The 19,828-nt window shown below is 45.5% G+C and overlaps 1 protein-coding gene across 3 annotated transcripts in view; it reads left to right on the plus strand.

Moving 5' to 3' along the window:
• Positions 1–19,828, plus strand: part of RGL1 (ral guanine nucleotide dissociation stimulator like 1) — a 249,511-nt gene that overhangs the window by 217,034 nt on the left and 12,649 nt on the right. For all 3 annotated transcript variants that reach the window (XM_059412756.1, XM_059412758.1, XM_059412757.1), the window contains 7 exons: positions 306–390; positions 5,129–5,218; positions 7,726–7,812; positions 9,141–9,173; positions 10,919–11,040; positions 13,751–13,840; positions 18,313–18,499. In XM_059412756.1, coding sequence (XP_059268739.1) covers positions 306–390; positions 5,129–5,218; positions 7,726–7,812; positions 9,141–9,173; positions 10,919–11,040; positions 13,751–13,840; positions 18,313–18,499 — 694 coding nt within the window. The remainder of the gene's footprint in view (positions 1–305; positions 391–5,128; positions 5,219–7,725; positions 7,813–9,140; positions 9,174–10,918; positions 11,041–13,750; positions 13,841–18,312; positions 18,500–19,828) is intronic.

The following is a 19,828-nucleotide window of genomic DNA, read 5'->3' on the forward strand; positions in this document are numbered from 1 at the left end:
TTTTTTTTTTTTAAATAGAACATGTCCCAGTTGAACAACTTGATGCCCCAATTTAACTCTCTTTATTTATGATTATAACATCTGTGGTTAGGAGCACCCCCCCTTTCACATAGGTGACCATGTGTACCTTTTAAAAAACAAAACAAACAAAACCAAAGCCAGCCAGCATGAAAAGTCGTTGGCTTCCTCTCTGCTCCTGAGATGAGTCCAGTTCCTCTGTAGCCACAGGTAACGGAAGGCAGCACAGCCAAAGATGTGGGCCTTTCACTGACTCCTTGTGAGTATTTTCTTCATCTCTCTCCCAGGGACCGGATGCTGATGTTTGAGGAACTTTCAGATATCTTCTCAGACCATAATAACCATTTGACCAGCCGGGAACTTCTGATGAAGGTGAGCTCTGGGTGGGGGTGCCGGGCCCCGTCGCTGGTAGCCCACAGTGACGAGAAGGCAGCACTTTTGTTCTCGAGGGCAAATTGAAGCAGCTCGGGGCTGAGAAAACCAAACGTCCAGCTCTGTAGTTTCACGGCTACACAACCAGATTGTGGAACTTGTGCTCATCAGTGTGTCCCTTTAACAAGCCGCTCTGTGGATGCCGAGTGCAGGCGGAGAGGTCAGTGAGAGGCCCTGGAATATTCCTTCTCAGCGAAATGTCTTCTAGAGTGACAGAGGCCAAGCCTGCAATTCCACATCCCGTCTGTGGACCAAGTTGCATGGAGCCATCAGCAATATTTATTGAACACCAAGTGAGCACTGACTTCCAGAACCATAGGAAGGTAGAAGTGTAGCTTGGGTTGGTTTTATTTCTCCAGACGTTTGTTGAATGTCCAATATTCGTGAAGCATTGGAGAGGCCTCTGGGAGTATGAAGGCGACGAACCCAGAACCTGTTCTCAAGAATTCACCCTCTGGCTGGTGGTTAGAGGCACTCAATGAGAATAAGTAGTCAAAGAAGGGTACAAATAGCAGGTTGTAAATGGTCAGCAGAGGGGCACATAGGCCAGATATTATCTTCACAGCCTTTCTACAAAGTAGATTTTATCATCCTTGTATTGCACATGGCCAAGACTCAGAGAGGTAAGTGGCATGTCGTAAGTTACACAGCGGGTAGGTCACGGAGCTTGAGTGTGAACCCTGCCCTACCTGGCGATACTCTAAAACCTGTCCCTTCATCACACGGGCATAAAACTGTTTCTTCTGGCCACTTGGGAGTAAGGGGCAGGGTTGATCAGAGAAAACTGCTCAGAGAAGGTAAATCAGTAATTGAATAATCATCGATTGAGCATTCGCGATGTGCCGCTTAGTGGCCAACTGCAGAGTCTCCGATCAGGAAGAGGTTGCGTCTCACTGGGGAGGCAGGGAAGTAGACTATTATAAAATCATAGGGCAATTAGAGCTGGGCAATTAGAGGGTAAGATCCTTATCCATAGTCTCTTTTTCTGTAAATTGGGGGTAATAGTAATTAGTCCATTGACCTCAGAGAATTATTTCGAAGCTTGACTAAGATAAAATATCTGAAAGCAAAGCCAAAGGATGCCTCACAAATGAAAGAGAGTGAGGGACGAGATACGGACACAAGCTCAGAGCACACTTGGAGTAGGGGCGAAAGTCCAGTGGAGGTGGGGGTCCTAAGAAAAGGCATCTACCTGACACCTGTCAGTCATTCCTGTAAGGGCATCTGTTCCGGTCTTCCTGACGGTTGCTCTCCTGAGTCCTACTCTTCCTGCCTGCCTGTCTCATCGTGGGCTCTGCCGGGTACTCAGCCCGTCTCCCTGCTGGCCTGCAAGCCTCTTGCCAGCAGGAACTGGGTCGGTTTTGTCACTGTTCCAGCCCTAATGCCTGACACGGCGGCTGGGACGCAGCGAGTGTTCAGAAACTCTGTTTGACTATATGAATCGGTGGGCTTTCGGAGTCATGGGATTTGAGAACCAGCCCCCTCTTAGCCCTTCTCCGAGCAAGGCAGTTTGTGCTGATGTCTAGCCCCGGATCTGGCCTACCTCATTAACTGCACACTAACCAGTGCTCGCTGAGATCGCGTTGCTCCCTGCTTCACTTCCCCCTGGACTGCCCGACTTGAAATGGAAACTCATCTGGCTGGGAGGAGAAGGCTTAGTGGTCTCCCTGTCCGGAGCACAGAGCTAGACTAACCGGAGCCGTATATTCAAATCCCGATAGCTCTGAGTCATCCTTCCAACGCAGATAAACTCAGTGCCGCGCAGCCCATTGCCTGGTGGCGGTGTTCTGGCCAAAACCCTAGAAACAAAGCCATATCTAGACATTAAAGGTCCCGTAAGCCTTTCTTAAATGTAGAAGTTGGCCCTTGTGCTCTAAGTTAAATTTCTTCTGCATGGCTCCCCTCCCAAAGAAATGAAAAACTTGGCTATAAATTCCTGTGGTCTGTGTATTATCATCATGAGGGTATAACATTTTGGGCAGGCTGTATGTATGTGTAGGTCCCTTTCCAGTCACCTTTGTTGATCATTCTTCATATGACGCCTGTAATTCTGAGTGTTAATTTTCAGCATGTTGTTTTAAAAAGGAATCAACGTAGTTAGGGTCTCAAAAGAGCCACTGAGAAAGACTGCTGGTCTCTGTTTTTAATATGCCATTCGTGGACTCACACTGATTTACAGTTGGATAATCTTAGTCTTAGAGACTGGTCTTCTCCTCTACTTCTGGGTCGATGTAATGTTCTACTTCTGTGATGTGCTAGCTGAGGCAACATAATAATTAGCAAAAATCTAAAACAAAAGAAAAAGCAAAACAAAACAAAAACCAAGGTTTTCATTTTAATTGTTGGGGAAAATGTTTTTTTTTTTTTAATTTTTTTTGTTTGTTTTTATTTTTATCACAGGTTACCTTAAACCTGTGATAGTGAACTTAGATAACTCTGAGCAGGTGAATTGTAGAGTCCATAAATTTTAAAGCAGCAGGAAAGCAGAATGCCACCAAGTTGTTCTGGTCCTTGGGACTCTTGGATGAGAACTCCCCTTGGTGGAATTGATGTAAACAACTGTGAGAATTTGGCTCTGGTAGAAACGTATGTATAGTGAAGCCCTAAAACACAGTCAGGTTGCTTTTGGAGCAGAAGGTTGTTAGGACTCTGAAGGCCCATTCAGATCATTACCATTAACTTCTGGGCAGGAAAGTACCCAACACTGAGAAGAATCCAGTGCCTGCGTCCATCTGAGGCCCGGGAACAGGATGGGTGAGGGCACCTGAACTCACAGAGGTAGAGCAAAGATGGGACTCCGGTAAGAAATTTTCACTAAAGAGAGAGAGAGGAGGACGGCGGAGGGGGAAAGATACAGGAGGGGAGCAGGAGGTTGGTCGAAGGAGAGGGAACAATTTGGAATTCATCCAAACATAGGCAATCGTTAAGGGTGATGTTTCCAAAGACCCAATTATAGCAAAAAACAAGAAGGTGACTTTGGCAGAAGGAAGAGACACTAGGAGCATGAGTGGGGCCAGAAAAGGAGTCAGAAGGAAGGAACAACGTGATGCTGTCAGAAAATTTCCAAGGGGTTTCAAGGGATTGGTGGTGTGAGAGCTGCAGAGCAAAAGCTTTAGGGCCAAGGAAGGAGAAAACGGACACCGTTGGATATGAGGAATCATGGGTTTTGGGTTGCCACCTCATCTGGAAGCACTGCCGCTGGGCCATGTCTTCAGTGACCCAACCAGGAATGGAGTCTCACTCTCTCGAAATCATGAGGTCATGGAATCCTCAAGCCTGTGAGGCCTCACCTCCGGTCTTCAGCCCCCTCCCAGCAAGGAAGCTGTCACGAGTGCTCTTCCTTTCCTTTTCTGCTATTTCTTGGTTTTCGGGAGCCTTTTAACTGGTCAGAAATCCTTCTTAAGAATTTGAGATCTGTCTTCTGTGACTTCCACACATGGTGCCTCTGCTAGTGTCCGAAAAGCTGGAAGGGAACCAGAGGGACCCACACAGGAAAGAGCTGGACACTTGCCTTTAAGTCAGAAGTGATTTCTCACTCCAAGCAAATTCTCAAGAACGGGGGAGGGCTCGCCATCCCTTCGCTTGGGAAATGGCACGTTTTAGGTGGCTTTCATTCATGCCCAGGACAAGCTTGATACAGGAGGTTACACCACAGTACTGCTCCTTATCATCATCATTTGTGACAGGGAGACTTAAAGTAGCTTGTGAGTCATGTGGGTCCTGGACCCAGGTGAGGGCTGCTGAACGATAGGAGGTCTTGGGGCCTCGCTGAGTGGGGAAGGCCAAGTCTGCAGATGACGCTCCTGCGCTGTGTGGTTGGCAAAGGTCACGGGTTCTGGTAACATCACGGACTCTGGGAAGACTGACCGAGGAAAAGCTACCAGAATGCTTGTCCCTAACCGAGTTGTGAAACATGCCTCCTGTCTATACAGTTCCTGGAAAATGAGAACTTGAAAGACCCTGAAACCACAAAACCCCAAAGCACCGTGTTCAGTCAGCAGACTGGAGTTTAGTCACCATCGCGGAAGAGTTTGTTGTGACAACAGACAGGAGCAGACAAAGGGGAGCCATCCGTACCCAGGCCCCAGGAGGAAGGATTGACTCGTAAGAGTCCCGGGTCTGAGAAAAGTAACTTGGGAGGATGGGTTAGGGGAGGAACATGGGGGAGAAAAAATAGGCAAAGGTCTGGCCTTCGTAGATTCCTGTTCCAGGACTTCCTCAGAAAACTTCCGGCACAGAAGTTTCATTTAGCTAAGAAAGAACCACAGAAAGAAACACTTTTCCTTCACAGAGTGCTGGCACATGTATTTCAGGCCAAGAGCAAGAAATCACAACATGTCCCGAGGAAGAACTCTTCACTTCCGGGGCATGTGATCAGTCCCAGAGAAACATGGGATGTGCAGAAGTGGCCTCTGGTTCCTGGAATTGTGGGCCTGGTATTGACCATTGATTTTATCACCAAATCAGGGGTGGTTCTAACAAAGCAGGGGGAAAACAGAATCCCCTGAAGCCACCAGATCTTACTGCACACTGATGCCTGCACCAAGCCCGCCAGACATGGACATAATTCAGCCCGAGCCCACTGGAGCCTCTTGGTTCCGCCCGGCATGCAGGCCCCTTCTCTTCCTTCTGCTGCCACTCGCCATCGCTCTCCTCTGTGTGCGCTTCTGTTTCTTAGGAAGGAACCTCAAAGTTTGCAAACCTGGACAGCAGTGTGAAAGAAAACCAGAAGCGGACCCAGAGGAGACTTCAGCTCCAGAAGGATATGGTACGTACGGCCCTCGGTCTTCCCTGAGGACCCATCAGAAAGCAACCCTGTGTGGGCGGCGGGGTTCCTGCATGGCCCCAGCACCTTCAATCTGCGCCCCTGCTTTCGAGAATGTTCTCCGTCCTTTATTTATTCTCCACAGCACTGCGGGGGCTGTAGGGGAATCTTGTCACTCCCATTTGACCCAGTGGGAAATAAATACTTAGAGTCGCAAAGGATAGTGTTCTCTGGAACATTTTTTTCTTCTAGAGGTGAGGGGCGAAGTCTGCGGGAGGTAGATTTCCTTCTCTCGTGCTGTCTTCCTCCATCCACTCCTGTACTTAGAAGCTGCTGCTCCCTTGGCCCTGAGACCTCCTGGGCTTCAGTTCCCCATCAGGAATGCCTCCTGTAGCCGACTTCGGGCACACGGTGGCCTAGGACATGGGTGCCAAGGAGAGAGCGTCTGTCTGTTCCCAGGAGGACTTGGTCTGAGTGCTGATAGACCTTGTCGCTTGTTCCCAACCCGCTCTCTATTTCCCAGCTTTCCACACTGATCCCAAGGGCTAACCAGCCTTTTTTCCTAGTTTTTCAGTACTTGAAGGAATACTGTACTTCCTTCCTTAAAGATAGTGACTGTCTTTGGCTTTAATCTTAAAGCTTTATTTTAAAAATTCTCCTTTTAGCATGGGAGGGGGGAAAACCAAAGAGAGAGGAAATTAGAGACTGACAACCTCTAGATCTTCTCATCCCTGCTTTGGGAAGATTTTCTCCTTCTTTGGAAGGCTGGACATAAATCAGAAATGTTGGGTTTGAATGATAGGACTCTTCTGTACCAGAAAGCCTATGAAACGTTTCACAGCATTTCAGACTTTTTTTTTTTTTTTTGGTTGTTCAAAGATAAGTTAAAAATAGCTGCTAAAAAAAAGATTATTTTAGTTCAGGATGAGACCTTGTGCACATAACAGAGAAGGACAGGCTGCGCCTGAGCATGGGTCCTCGGGGTGAACCTCTCCAGTCAGTTCTGGCCAGCGAGACAGCTGGCCTCCCGTGGAGCAACCTGGTCCTGCCCTGGCTGGGGCTGTGTTTTCTCCCAGAATGTCCTAAGTGCCTGAAGGGAAGTGAGGAGAAGGTGTCCACAGAAGCCACTATTTATTTTCTCTTTAAAATGGTTAGAGCCTCAGTGGCCTTACAGAGAATTGAGATGACCTCAAAGGAAATTTTGTGAGATGAATACTACATATTCATGCAATTAAAGTGATTCTACCTTCATTTTCAAGGGACAGTTTAAAAAAAAAAGAACTTTTTATGATGCCCTCAGCCCGTGTCCCCCATTGTCAACACCCCCTCTAGCCATGGCCCCTCTGTCAAGCCTGAGGTACCCACACCAGCCTGTTACTGTGAACTGAAATCCACACTTGATTGGGATTTCATCACTTCTGCAAGAGAACCCTCTTTCTGCTCCAGGAGCCAGGCCAGGACCCACACAGTAGGATGCTGTCCTGTCTCCTCAGAGCCCTCTGCTCTGTGAGAGTTTCTCAGTCTTCCTTGTTTCTCCTTATACACGGTCTTCTGGAATACTGTCCTGGTATCTTTGGAATGTCCTGCAATCAGAGTGCATCTGTTGTTTTCTGGTGAACAGGCCGAGGTTATGGATTTGGGGGAAGCATATCCCAGAAGTAGAAGTGCCATTCTCGTCACATCCTGTCAAAGAGTCACTGGTGATGTTAACCTTCATCACTTAGTTAAAGTAGTATTTTGCCAGATTTTCTACTTCAGAGTTACCATTTTTTTCCCTTTCCCATTTCTCTCCTTTGGAAGCCTAACCCAAGAGGCCATTTTTTAGGAAGATTTTATTTATTTGAGAGAGAGAGAGAGAGACAGAGAGAGAATAAGCAGGCAGAGAGAGAAGCAGGCTCCCCTCTGAGCAGGGAGTGGGATGCGGGCCTCAGTCCCAGGACCCTGGGATCATGACTTGAGCCGAAGGCAGACGCTTAACTGACTGAGCCACCCAGGTGCCCCCCCAAGAGGCCATTTTAATAGTGACACCCCATGCTTTTGTGGTAACATTCTTCCCCAGTGTACAGTTGCCCACCCTTAACCAATAATGAGGCCATTCCAAACCCCAGTGGTACCCACACACTCTGAAAGAAAAAAGCCAACCCTTGAAACTGCCTAAGCAAAATATGAATCCCCTGTGAACACTCTTGACCATACTCGTATGATCTGGATTTGGGGCCTGTTTTCATAACTTTGGAAGTTAGAGATTAGGTGGTAGAATTCCCATCCTTTTTAAAAATCTGAAAAATTTCATTCATGGCGGTTAACACTGACGGTCTTCTGTGGTCCTTTATTTTCTCCGAATGCTGTTAAGGCTTACCTGGCCATTCAAAGATGGCCGCCATCATCTATGAACAGGCACTTGGCAAATCTAGCCAGCAATATGCGCATTCGCTCTGGCAGGGAGGCTCCTGAAACCCTTCCACTTTTTAGTCATGACAAAGGCCATTTGGCTGTGCTTTGCTCCTCAGGGTGTGATGCAGGGAACCGTGCCCTACCTGGGCACCTTCCTGACTGACCTCACCATGCTTGACACTGCTCTTCAGGACTATATCGAGGTGAGTTGTTTGCATGGGGTGACTTGGATACCCAAGAAAGAAATTCGCTTTATTAGTGTCTGTCGAGCACCCATTACATATGCGGCATTTGTTAGATGCTGTGAGGAATACAAATCAGAGTAACACCCCAAGTGACTCACAAGCCAGTGGAAGCTATGTATCAAGGCTGGCAGTGACTATGGAAGTACTCGGAATTCAGACAGAAAGGCAGTGAGAGATGGGGGAGGTCACAGTCTGTTCCAGGTGTGGGGATGGGGAGGCGAGTGATGGCAGGGCCTTGTAGACGAAGTTGATTCCAGAAAGTCCTTGATGTTGAGTAGCACTTGGGCAGGTAGGGCTGAGGGGGTGATGTGCCCTAACATTCTACTTGGTGGGATAGGGAGGTGGTCAGATTTGTGGATTTTTAATTATTCTTTTCTTTTTTTCATATAATTACCTGCCCTGAGGCACTTTTGTGTTTTCTGTCATGTGCACACTCTTTCTCTCAGAGGGAAGAGAAGTGAAAGTTAAGCTACCTGTCAGTAGCTGTAATAAAATACTAACTGGAAGAAATTTGACATTTGAAGTGAGATTTAAGGATTGCTTATACATCTAAGTTTCCATCTCCTCCCTGGTTCTCACATGCGACGAGTCTGCTTCTACTCTGTCCGAGTTAGCAGGCCTGGTGGTGGTTCTGCATGTGCCTCCCTCCAAGCTTGTCATAATGTTGTGGGCATTCATTTTGCATTTCCCGAGCTCTGTCTCTTCATGTCCTTTGCCTCAGCTTATCTCAGGAAACACTCATTAGCACTGGGGAATTTTTGGGGAGTGCCCAAGGATTTAAAAGTTATATTCAGCCTACTGAGAACAGGAGATAGGGGATGAAGAATTGAAACTTAACTTTTCACAACGCTATGTAGAAGCAACTTCCCTTTTGATAAACCATTGACAGTATGGTTTCCAGTATGAGTCAATGACCATCTGTTTTTGTTGCTTTGGGTCAAGAAGTAAAGTGTAAATGGAACATTTACTCAAGCTTTTGCCCTATTGGCTCTACAGATGTATTTGGATTCTGAATTGTAACTTCGTTATCATTACTATTTTAGTTGGTTTTGGACATCTCATGGGAAGGCTGTCTGCCGATCCTGTCCTATTAGAATTCAAAGAATGTTTTTCTTGAAGCAAACGGTGCTTCTCTTCCCCCATAGTAGCCAGAACTGTAGTGTCATTGATCACTGTGACTTCAGCATCCCTGTGATCTATTGTAATGATTCATAGAACAGCGTAGGGCTGTATTTCAAAGTGCTTTGGTTTGTCACTATTTTTTTTTTTTATTTAATTTCTTTCAGGGTGGGCTGATCAACTTTGAGAAAAGGAGAAGGGTAAGTAAAGGTCTTGGCTGCAGTGTTCCATTTTACTTCATCTGGGCACGAAAAAAGACAAACAGGGACTTAAGTCTTTCTTTGTAGAAGAAAAAAAAAAAAGAATTTGCGTTTATCAAGCACTTATATACGATTGTGCCTTGTGTGAACCTGTGTATTAGTCCCCCCAGAGTGCTGTGAAGTAGGTTCTATCTTCCTCAATTCCCGGATGTGGAGACCTGGCCCCAGGGACCGAGGGTCACCTGGTAGTGGAGCCAGGCTACAAACCCAGTCCTGCTCCTGCAAAACTCACTTGATTCTTTTAATATACAAATGGTGTGTTTAAATACATACTTAAATGACACAAAGGAAAACGAGCGAACAAAGGAATGACTGAGGAAGCTTACTCATTCCTTCTTCTTTGATTCTTTCATTTCCCGAATATTGATGGTGTACCTCACATGGGCCAAGCACTCTGATAGGTTTGGGGGTTGCTGCAGAGAAAACCCAGCGCTCCCCACCCTCATGAACTTCACACACCAGGAGGAAGGTAGACAGGTCAGCAGTTATAATACAACTGATAAGGGCTTGTGAGCGGAAGTCGTGGGTATCCTAGGAAGATGGTGGAAGGGCATCTATCCCCGGCTTGTGGGGTCAGAGAACTTCCAGGAGGAAGTGACAATGGGTTAAAACCAAGCCTTTGGGAGCCCACTAGGCTAAGCTCATTACTAACTAGATATGCTAAGATAGACAAATGTAAGTCTTCTGTCCCTGGTAGCGTATACTTTCTTCTTTAGCATGATCATAAATATTCCTTGAGGATATCAAGACCAAGAGCTGAAGTCACTGAATGGAAAGCTGATACCCACAGAACCTGGCTATGGTTGAGTTTCCTCTGCCGTGTCCTATGAAAATAAAACAAGGTCACTTACTGGCCTCCAGAGTTACCCATCTTTGTCCTTTAACGTCAGAATCAGAGAGTACTAGATGGTGCTCTCTTCCCTTTTAAGACTAACATGTTAAACTTCTGGAAAATTTCAGCTTCAAACCTAAAGCTAAGGCTTATACCCTTTGCTGACTTAAAAAAAAAAATCTTTACTGAAGCATCTAAGGATGAATAAATAATTTTGGACATGATTATATACTTGCTTCTCTTGTGAGCTTTAAAAGATTTCATTAAAGGATTTACTGGAGTAGTAAAATCCCAAGGATTCGGGAAATCCAAACATTCAAGTTTATGAGGCTCCTGACTGTTTAGATATCCAGCCCTACCAAAACTTATTTACTGAGGGGTAAGGCTTGAAAAAGATGGTGATGGGCAACATAGGGGCCTCCTGACTTAAAGTAGCTTTTTTCTCTCTCTCTTAGGAAATAGAAATGGAAACTTAAAATATACTTTAAAAGTACACAACTTTACAAACTTAGTTTTCTGTCCCTAGAATGAAAACATAATAGAGAAAAAGGGAGCCACTGTGGCCTTGGGTAATAACTAGTTTGGGTTGCTCTGCTAGCCTGTTTCAGTTGCATCAGTTTGCTTTTTCAAGGAGAATGGGAGGATTGACAAGCCTACAAAGCCTTCAGGGATTTGGAGTTAGAATTTTTAAGAGTTACTCAGTTTTCTTATTTGTAAGAATGGCAGGACTTCAGAGTCATCCTAGATGGTTTTCTCCATTGTGTATCCTAATGTGGTGTGTCTTCATGTTGAAAAGAGAGATATTGGATCGGCCTTACTATGTACTTTCTCTTTGGTGTTCTGTCTGCTGTAGGAATTTGAAGTGATTGCCCAAATCAAGCTCTTGCAATCCGCCTGCAACAGCTATTGTATGACACCAGACCCAAAGTTCATCCAGTGGTTCCAGAGGCAGCAGCTTCTCACCGAGGAGGAGAGGTAGGCACATGTGTTGTCCATCAGGGTGGAGCTACAGTGTCGGCGAGAAGAACACTACCGCCGTTTCCTCATTGGGCCATATTTTTCAGCAGCTGTTTAGTGAGCAGCTCCTAGATTCTAGAACCTTAGTTTTCGAAGGAGAATGGTGTAGCAGGAGAGGCTGGCTGGATGGCATTAGAAGGTGTACTTTCAGATTCTTGCTCCACCATCTGTCTTTGTTACCTTGTACAAGTCACTGATTGTGCCTGGTCTTCAGAATACTCATCCATAGTGTGTGTTTGTAAGGATTAAATGAGGTCGTATTTGGAAAAGCGTTGTTCAAGTGCTGATTATCAACGTCCTCATCATCGCCACCACGGCCGCCTCCATCGGCGCCTTGTTTGTCGTTTTTGTTCATTGGTACCAGCTTGCCAGGGAGCTTTCAGTTGGGAAGGAGAGACAGATTCACGAAGAATTGAAATCTAGCAGGTAACAGAAGTGTTACAGGATCCACAGGCAGGAACAATGTGGCCAAGGATGGGGGAAGTAGGGGAGATCATCAGAAAGCTGTGGATGTTTGGACTAGGCTCTGAAGAAAGATAAGATATCACCGGGAGAACTGGAGAAGAACATTCTAGACAGAGGGAAGAACGTAAGCAAAGGCTTTGTGGCCTGACATGGTTGGCATTTGCAAGAACGGTGAGAACTCTGTTGTGACTGGGACATAAGGGACAGGTTTCAAAATCCTGGTTGACAAGCATGGAAAAGTACATTAACTCCAGTGTCTTGAATGTCCACCCAGCAGGGGGGTAGTCTTACCCTGAGGTCTAGCAGATTAGACTCTGCAGGCCTTATCCGGCCTACCGCATTTTTTTATATTTTTAAATGGTTGGAAGAAAAAGAGAGGGAGAGGAAGATTATAATATAGAACAGATATTTGAGACACAAGTTTTAGTATCCATAAATAAAGTTTTATTGGAATACAGCCCATTCATTTACATCTTATTTATGGTTGCTTTCATGCTTTAAAGGCAGCTTAAGTAGTTGGAAGCGAGACCATATAGCCTGCAAAGCCTAAAATATTTGCCATCTGGTGCTTTACAGAAAATATTTGCTAACCCCTGCCATAAGACCAGGGGATTTCCTAGAAAGTTTATCATCGGGGAGAGCAAAATCGACAGCAAAATAAGTATTTTGCCAATGAGGAAATTGAGATTCAGAGAATAACAGAACTAGCCAGGGATAGAGTTTGGATTTAAATTTTGGTCTTCTCGACTCTACAACCTCAGCCCTCAATGTGGTTCATATAACCTCTGTATACCTCGGTTCCCTCATTGGAAGAGAGATGATTTCTGAGGTCCTTTTTTTTTTTTTCTTTTTTTTAAAATCCCAGAGTGGATTGGTTCTTTAACATTAAAACAAAACCTGTGATTCAGTAATCATTGCTTGATGAAGACTTCTTTCTTTGCCATGTAGAAAATAAGGCAGCTACTGCCTTTCCATTTCTGATCTGATGGTCGGTGTGTCTGAGTGAACTTCCTCTTGTGTGTCCATCCTTCTCACATACGGAGCCGACATGCCATGACTGGGGATCCTGGATCAGAAAGTTGAGGATCACGATATCAGCTGCAATAATTAACTTTTCGTCAGTTGTTTTAACTGACTTTTTTTTTTTTAAAAGATTCTATTTATTTGACAGAGAAAGATCACAAGTAGGCAGAGAGGCAGACAGAGAGAGAGAAGCAGGCTCCCTGCTGAACAGAGAGCCTGATATGGGGCTTGATTCCAGGACTCTGGGATCATGACCTGAGCCGAAGGCAGCGGCTTAACCCACTGAGCCACCCAGGCGCCCTTATTTTAATTGACTTTTTAATGATTAGAGGAATCTTGCTAAATATATCCCATTTTTTTCTTCCTCTTTATAACCACATCTAGAGCTTAAGTTAATATTTGAAAAATTCGTTTATCAGTGAGTGCCCACACGTGAGCAGGATACACATGATACATCATTAGGTTTCCACATAATTCACAGCTTACCACGCTACTGTTGACCACACTCACCCTTCCACACCAAAGCCAGATACAGCCACTAGTCAGAGCTACGAGCTTTCATAAAAGACATTTCAAGTCACATATAAATCCCTCTTATGCTTAGGGAAGTTCTATCTGCCTGGCATTTAGATGTCTGAATTTGGAGTCTTTTAAATTTAGGGTGTTTTAGCAAATAAAAATCATACTCAATTATCTTTACCAATAATATAACTGACTATGTCTCTTCACTAAAGATTAGATAGTTTGCAAAAGTCTTGTCTTCCATTTCTCTTAGATAAAAAGTTGAGCACATGTACACACATACACAGAGTAACAGGGGGAAGTAGCAGTCAAGAAATAATCCCCCCCACCCCCGGCTTAGTAGTGGGATGAGAATGGTCAAGAAACAGAGCGGAGTTGGTCTTTGGTGCTGCCAAAATGCACAAGTCCCTCTTTGAGGCATGCAGCACTAAAGGGGCTCAGTCTGTAGGCCAGGACGGGGATTAGGGCAGGAGGTGTCCAGGTAAATTTGTAACGTCTGGTCATGAAGTCTGTCCCCTCTGACATCGGTGTGGGAACAACATGGTGTAGACATCTTTACTTCGAGCCGTCAGAGACTTCCTCTAAAACAGAATCAGCAAGTTATGTGACTTTCAACCCGTTCTCAAGCTCTGACCTCATCCCCTCTCCTGTTCCCCAGCTACGCCCTGTCCTGTGAGATTGAAGCAGCTGCTGACGCCAGCGCCACGTCGCCCAAGCCTCGGAAGAGCATGGTGAAGAGGCTCAGCCTGTGAGTGTCGCCCCGGGGTCCGGGTCCCCCAGATGGTCCCGTTCGAGTGGGGGGAGGGAGGACATTCAGTACCGCAGCCCTGAGCCAGGCCAGACGTAAAGACTGTTCACTCACCGGTTAAATAGTTGACCTTTGTGTCGTGAACTTACTAAATCTCTTCCTTCTTCTCCACTGTTCTCTCTGGTATGAACCACTGTCATCTCCCAGCCTGGACCACTCTCGCAACACTCTTAATGGGCTTCTGGCCCTGGCCTTGCTCAGTGATCCATTCTCCCCCAAATAGCCTGATAGTCTCTTAAAACATATACCAGATTATAGTTCCTTGCTTCGAAACTTCCCATTGGTTTATTTAAATATAGCACCCAAACTCCTTATCCTAGCTTAGGAGGGCTTTCATGATCTTCCCCCAACCTTCTTGACCACCTTGCTGCCATCCAGCCTTGCCCCTTGTTCTCTAGGATCCAGCCATACCCATCTTATAGCCATCCATCAACCACACCAGACTCGTTCCTGCCTCAGGGCCTTTGCACCAGACATTTCTTTGGTCTGACATGCTTTCTCTGTGGCTGGCTACTTCAGGTGTGGACAACAGTGCCTCCTCTTGAGAGAGCCCCCCCTCTGACACTGCTGGCTTCCCCTGTCACACTGGTTCTTTCCCGTGGTGGAGCATTTGCCACCGGAGAGCAGGAGCCTTGTCTATGACACTCATGACTCTGTGCCCCACTAGGTACTAGGCATGCAAGAGACACTCCAGGGCTAACTTCATAATACCTTCCTCCCTTTGAGTAAAATCAGGAATCCTTACCTTGGTCCTCAGGACTCTTCAGAAACTGCTGTGTCATCCTAGGCCTGCCCCCACCCCCCACCGTCCCATACCTGTCTGTCCTTATCTTTCCCAGCTCTCTCTAGTCTGCATTCCAGCTGCACAGACCTTGCTGAACATGTTCAGCTGCCATTTCTTCTGCTGAGAACACCGGTCCCCTGATGGCTGGGGGACTCACTCTCACTCCCTTCAGACCTTTGTTGAAATGCCGCCTTCTCAGTGAGCCTTCCCCCAGCCACTTTACTTGATACTCTAAGGTATGTGCCCTAGCCCATGGCACCCTCTCTCACCTGCATCTGCTTTGAATTTCTCCATTGCCTTTACCTGCACGTGACATGTACACGAGATTTATGAGCTTGTAGATTGACCTCGATAGAATTTTCCATAGTGTCTTGCTATCTTTTCATCACTGCAATTATGGTGGAGAAAAGAACTCTCTTTTGAGATAACCCAAGGGCCTGACCAAGCCTTGTCAGCTGGTAAGATCGACACCTCCACAGGGAATCAGGCTCCCTGTGAGGTGACTCAGGGAATGCCAGGCATCTCGATGGTCTTCTGCATCAGAAATAATTGGAAATTTCTGGACCTGCTCTGGCAGTCAGCAATCCTAAGTGCTACGACTTTTGCCCTCTTGCTTTTCCTACCATGCCCTTATGCAGTAGCTACTGCAGACACATTTTTATTTAACTGCTTCCCACTACCCCCTCCACCCCAACCATCCTTCTGTACTGCTCTAGGACCCCTGGGTCCTCTCTCTGCACCACCTCTGGCTCATGCACAAACTGCAGGGACAGTCCCATGAAATCTGGAGGGGAGCAGGGTCGTCAGGGCGCAGTGCGCTGCATGAAGTGTGGTCGACATTGAGTACGTATCTGTGCTTGGTGATATCTTGCTGAGATGCTTGGATTTAATGTTTTTGCTATCTGCAGTTGAGTTAGAACATTTATCATGAATAAAACAGGCCACCATGTCACCCATCGTATTTCTTATACATATAAGGGTATTTGTATACCTGTCGATTTCCAAAATATTATGTCATCTTAGCATTTTTTAAAAATATGGTAAATGTACTTTTTGCTCTCCCCACATTTAATGACCCATTTTCCAAAGAGCTGGAAAGATTTTGGGGGCCTTTGGGGAAGGCATGTTTGGTCTGAAGGTCAGAGATGCCTAGTATTGAGTTAGAATTAACCTTTACGAAGCAGAACTGACCTCATAGAGTTGTACAAATGGAAGAAGGTTCTTCCGTCTTTGAGCACATTCATTCTAAGCTAGACTCTCAGATGACGGGCTGAGGACCGGGCATCCACAGCCATCAGAGGTCTACTCAGAATTCACGGAGGAGTACAACAGCGGCATTATTTTTTCTCCTATGAACTGTGATCAGAGTTGAGCTCTTTCTCCTCTAGCCCCAGTAGTGCTTGGAGGTCCCAGAAAGAAGACAACATGGAAAACGGGACAAGAGGTGGGAGGGTGCAGCTGGAGATCAGCTGGAGATGAGGCAGAATAAAGATATGCTCCAGGTCTTGGATCTTGAGCAGGTAATGCCTGAAATAATGAAAAATCAAGCGCATCATTTCTACTGTTACTTTATACAGTCAGTACGTGTTTGGGGTTGGCTGCATTTACTAGTTTCTTTACATGTGTTGCTTCTTCCCTCCTTCCCCTTCCCTCCTTTTGCTCCTCTCCCTGTCATCTGATCATGTCAACCCTCTCCGTTGCTGAGAATGTCTTTATTCTGCACTCACTCTCGGAGCTCTTTTAGTTGGGTATAGAATGCAAGGAGGCGCATTCTTTTCACTCAGCGCTCTGAAGACATTATTCCATGTCTTCGGACTTCATTTGTTGCTTCTGAGATGTCTGGTATCAGTTTACTTCCTGTTCCTTTGTATCACGTCCCCTACCCTGTTGCTTTTAAGAGCTGCTTTTGTCTTTGATATCCCCTTAGATAGATGAAGTGAGGATTGGGTCTCATTTTTCCTGTTCAAGGTGTGGTTCCTGGGTCTGAGGATTCATGCAGTTCATTAGGTCTAGAATCTTCGTAGCCAACATCTCCTCAGATAGGGTCACTGTCCCACTCTCTCGATTGTCTTCTCTTGGAACTCTCTTTACACACATGTCTGCATTTCTTATTCTAATCTTCATGTCTTTTAATCTTTCTTATTTCCATGTCATGTATTTTGATGCTGATTTCTGAAGATTTTCTTCACTTCTCTCATCTAGTTCACAATTTTTCTTTCCAGTGGTTATTTAATCCTTCCACTGAGTTTTTCCCTTAAATCACTACATTTTCACTCTAGCAGTGAAATTTTTTCAAATTGTCTTCCTGTTCTTTTGTCAGATTATCTTGTTCTTAACTCCTGTTTTCAATTTCTTTTGTTATGTCTTTAATATCTTAAACATATTTATTTTATAGCCTGGCCCATGGTAGACACTCAAATATTTGTCAAATTAATGACTCAATTATTAGTTTTTTTCTGAAAATTCTTGTAGGTGAGAAGTTCTGAAATTCTCAGGAGTCTAAATCTGCTGTTTGTTGTGCTTGTTTGACTCCCTTTGATATTTCCTTGTGTATATTTTGTAATTTTGTATTATGAGCACATCTCTATCAGAAAATCCTCTGTATCCTGGTTTGAATGTAGATTCCTCCAGAAAGGTTTTTTTTTTTTTTTTTTTAATTTCAGTTTGCACAAGATTATTACTGAGAGTTCCTAGTTCCTACTCACATATGTAGCAAATCTGAGTGAGGTGCTGGTCAGGATCACAGGTGATTTCAGGGGAGATGGTTTTCTTTCACCCAAGTTCAGGCCAAGACAGCTAAGCTTCGTCATTGTCTCCCTGTGCCAGTAGGATGTTATTTTTCTAGACCACTTTTTTACATCTTTCTACAAAGACCCCTTTTCAAAACCCCTTTGAGGGTCTTGGCTCTATAGGAGAGGTTTCAGCTTCAGCGCCCCACCAGAAACAGGAGGCCTCCTCTTCGGGCCTGTGTCTCTATTCAAACCCTTGTCCCTCATTTACCAAGACTGGTACTTCCCGCTCCGCACCCAGAGCAGCTGCAGAATTAGCTCTCATTGCTTCCAGTTTTCAGTTCCCTGTTTATTTGTGGCCTATAGGGATTTTCCTTCCTGTCTTGCAAGCTCATCTTTAAAACGAGTTTTTAATATTTCTCGTCTAGTTTTACAGTGAAGTGGTTTAGCTTCCGGCAGTTCACCAGATGTTTGGAAACAGAAGTTGTCCTCTTTGGTTCCTTGACCAAAGCGGTGCCGTCCTCCTTCCTTAGCCTCGCTCGTGGTTCATTTTATGGTGGGAAGGGATGGGGGGTGTGGCGACGGTATTTTGACCCAGCCGGAGTGGTCTATAGCATGTTAAAAAATAAAGAACCGTTGTTCTAGAGGGTCCTTAGATTACGGCGGCCCCTCTTCCAGCTAAGCAATCTGTGCGTTCTTTGAGGTTGGAAATTACCTGTTCTGATAAGATGTTTACTATGATCTGTGAGACACTTTACAGGAAACATTGTCCAATAATGCCAGCACGTGCAAGATTGACCAAATTTGGGTTAATTTGGGTTAATTAACACAAAACACTTGCTGAATCATGGATTCCAGATTTGTAAGAGCCCAAACACCTGGTGTCATGTTTCTTGCAGACTCTTCCTGGGGTCGGACATCATTACCAGTAGCACTCCCACCAAAGAGCAGCCCAAGTCCACTGCCAGTGGGAGCTCTGGCGAAAGCATGGACTCCGTCAGTGTGTCATCCTGCGAGTCTAACCACTCGGAGGCGGAGGAGGGCTCTATCACTCCCATGGACACTCCTGATGAGCCTCAAAAAAAGGTATACGTGTATTCTCTTCGCATGATTCCTAACAGAGACACCTGACGTAGTGTTTGCCGCATGGGAATCTCTGTTTTCAGGTTTATCACTCTTCAGTGTTTTGAAAGTCGTGTTTATAAGAACTGTTAAAGCCAGTTCAGTCTGGGGACCCATTCCTTATAGAAATAGGTCTAAACACAATGAGACCTTATAGAAATAGGTCTAAACACAATGAGACCTTATAGAAATAGGTCTGAACACATCTGGCCTTGGAAATACTGTACTGGACCCATATCCAATGGTGGCTGAAGGATTGTGGCCTGTACATGAGTTATGCTTTATTGAGGAGGTGTAGGATTTTCTTAGAGGAGGTGAAAAGTCAAGAGGCAGAGGTCTGTCAACCTCTTGATGTCATACCTTGTCTTAGCCATGCTTCTACCACAATCATCTTAACAGAGCAAACCACTCCTAAAAAGTCAGTGACTTAAAACAACCACCACTTACTCACTCTCATGCATCTGCAGGTTGGTTGACGTGGGTTGAGCTTGGCCCTAGGCCATGGGTTTGGTCCAGGTCTGCTCTCCCTGCCTCTCATTCTTCTTGGAGTAATGGGGCTCTCCAGGCCATGCCATTAGTATGCTAAGACAAATGAGCCGGAGAGCAAGCCCAGCTCCACAAGTATGTTTCAAGACTCTACTTCAGTCATACCGACCAACATTTCATTGCCCGAAGCAAATCATGTAGCCAAATCTCACCTAAATAAATGAGACAGACTCCTTCTAATGGGAGGAACTGTGGGGTCACGGGGCAAAGGGCATGGATGCTGAGGAGAATAAAGAATTGGTAGCATGGGCACCGGGGTGGCTCAGTTGGTTAAGCATCTGCCTTCAGCTCAGGTCATGATCCTGGAGTCCTGGGATCGAGTCACATATCAGGTTCTCAGCAGGGAGTCTGCTCCCCCCCACTTTAACCCTTCCCCCACCTCGTGTTCTCTATCTTGCTCAAATAAATAAAATCTTAAAAAAAAAAAAAAAAAGAATTGGTAGCAATTATGTAATCTGCCATGGCCCTAAAAAGAGAAAATGATGAGAGGTGATAAAGCACTCCTGTTTCCGCAGAGAGGTTCCATCTACCGTTGGCTTCCTAGAGAAGTAAAAAGGAAACAAGATTTGTCTTAATCTTCTGTATACAGCTGTCTCAATCTCTTGGTCAGGAGGCTTGGGTCAGAGATGTCAACTGTGACATGACTAGAATCTGTGCCATTTCGGGGAGATTTTTGGTTAGCCAGACCTGCTGTGTGCGTGACTATTGGCCCCTTAGCTTTTGTGTAGGCCGGTGATGTGGAGTGTT

Source organism: Mustela nigripes, chromosome 10 (genome assembly GCF_022355385.1).
Source record: "Mustela nigripes isolate SB6536 chromosome 10, MUSNIG.SB6536, whole genome shotgun sequence".
NCBI lineage: Eukaryota > Metazoa > Chordata > Mammalia > Carnivora > Mustelidae > Mustela > Mustela nigripes.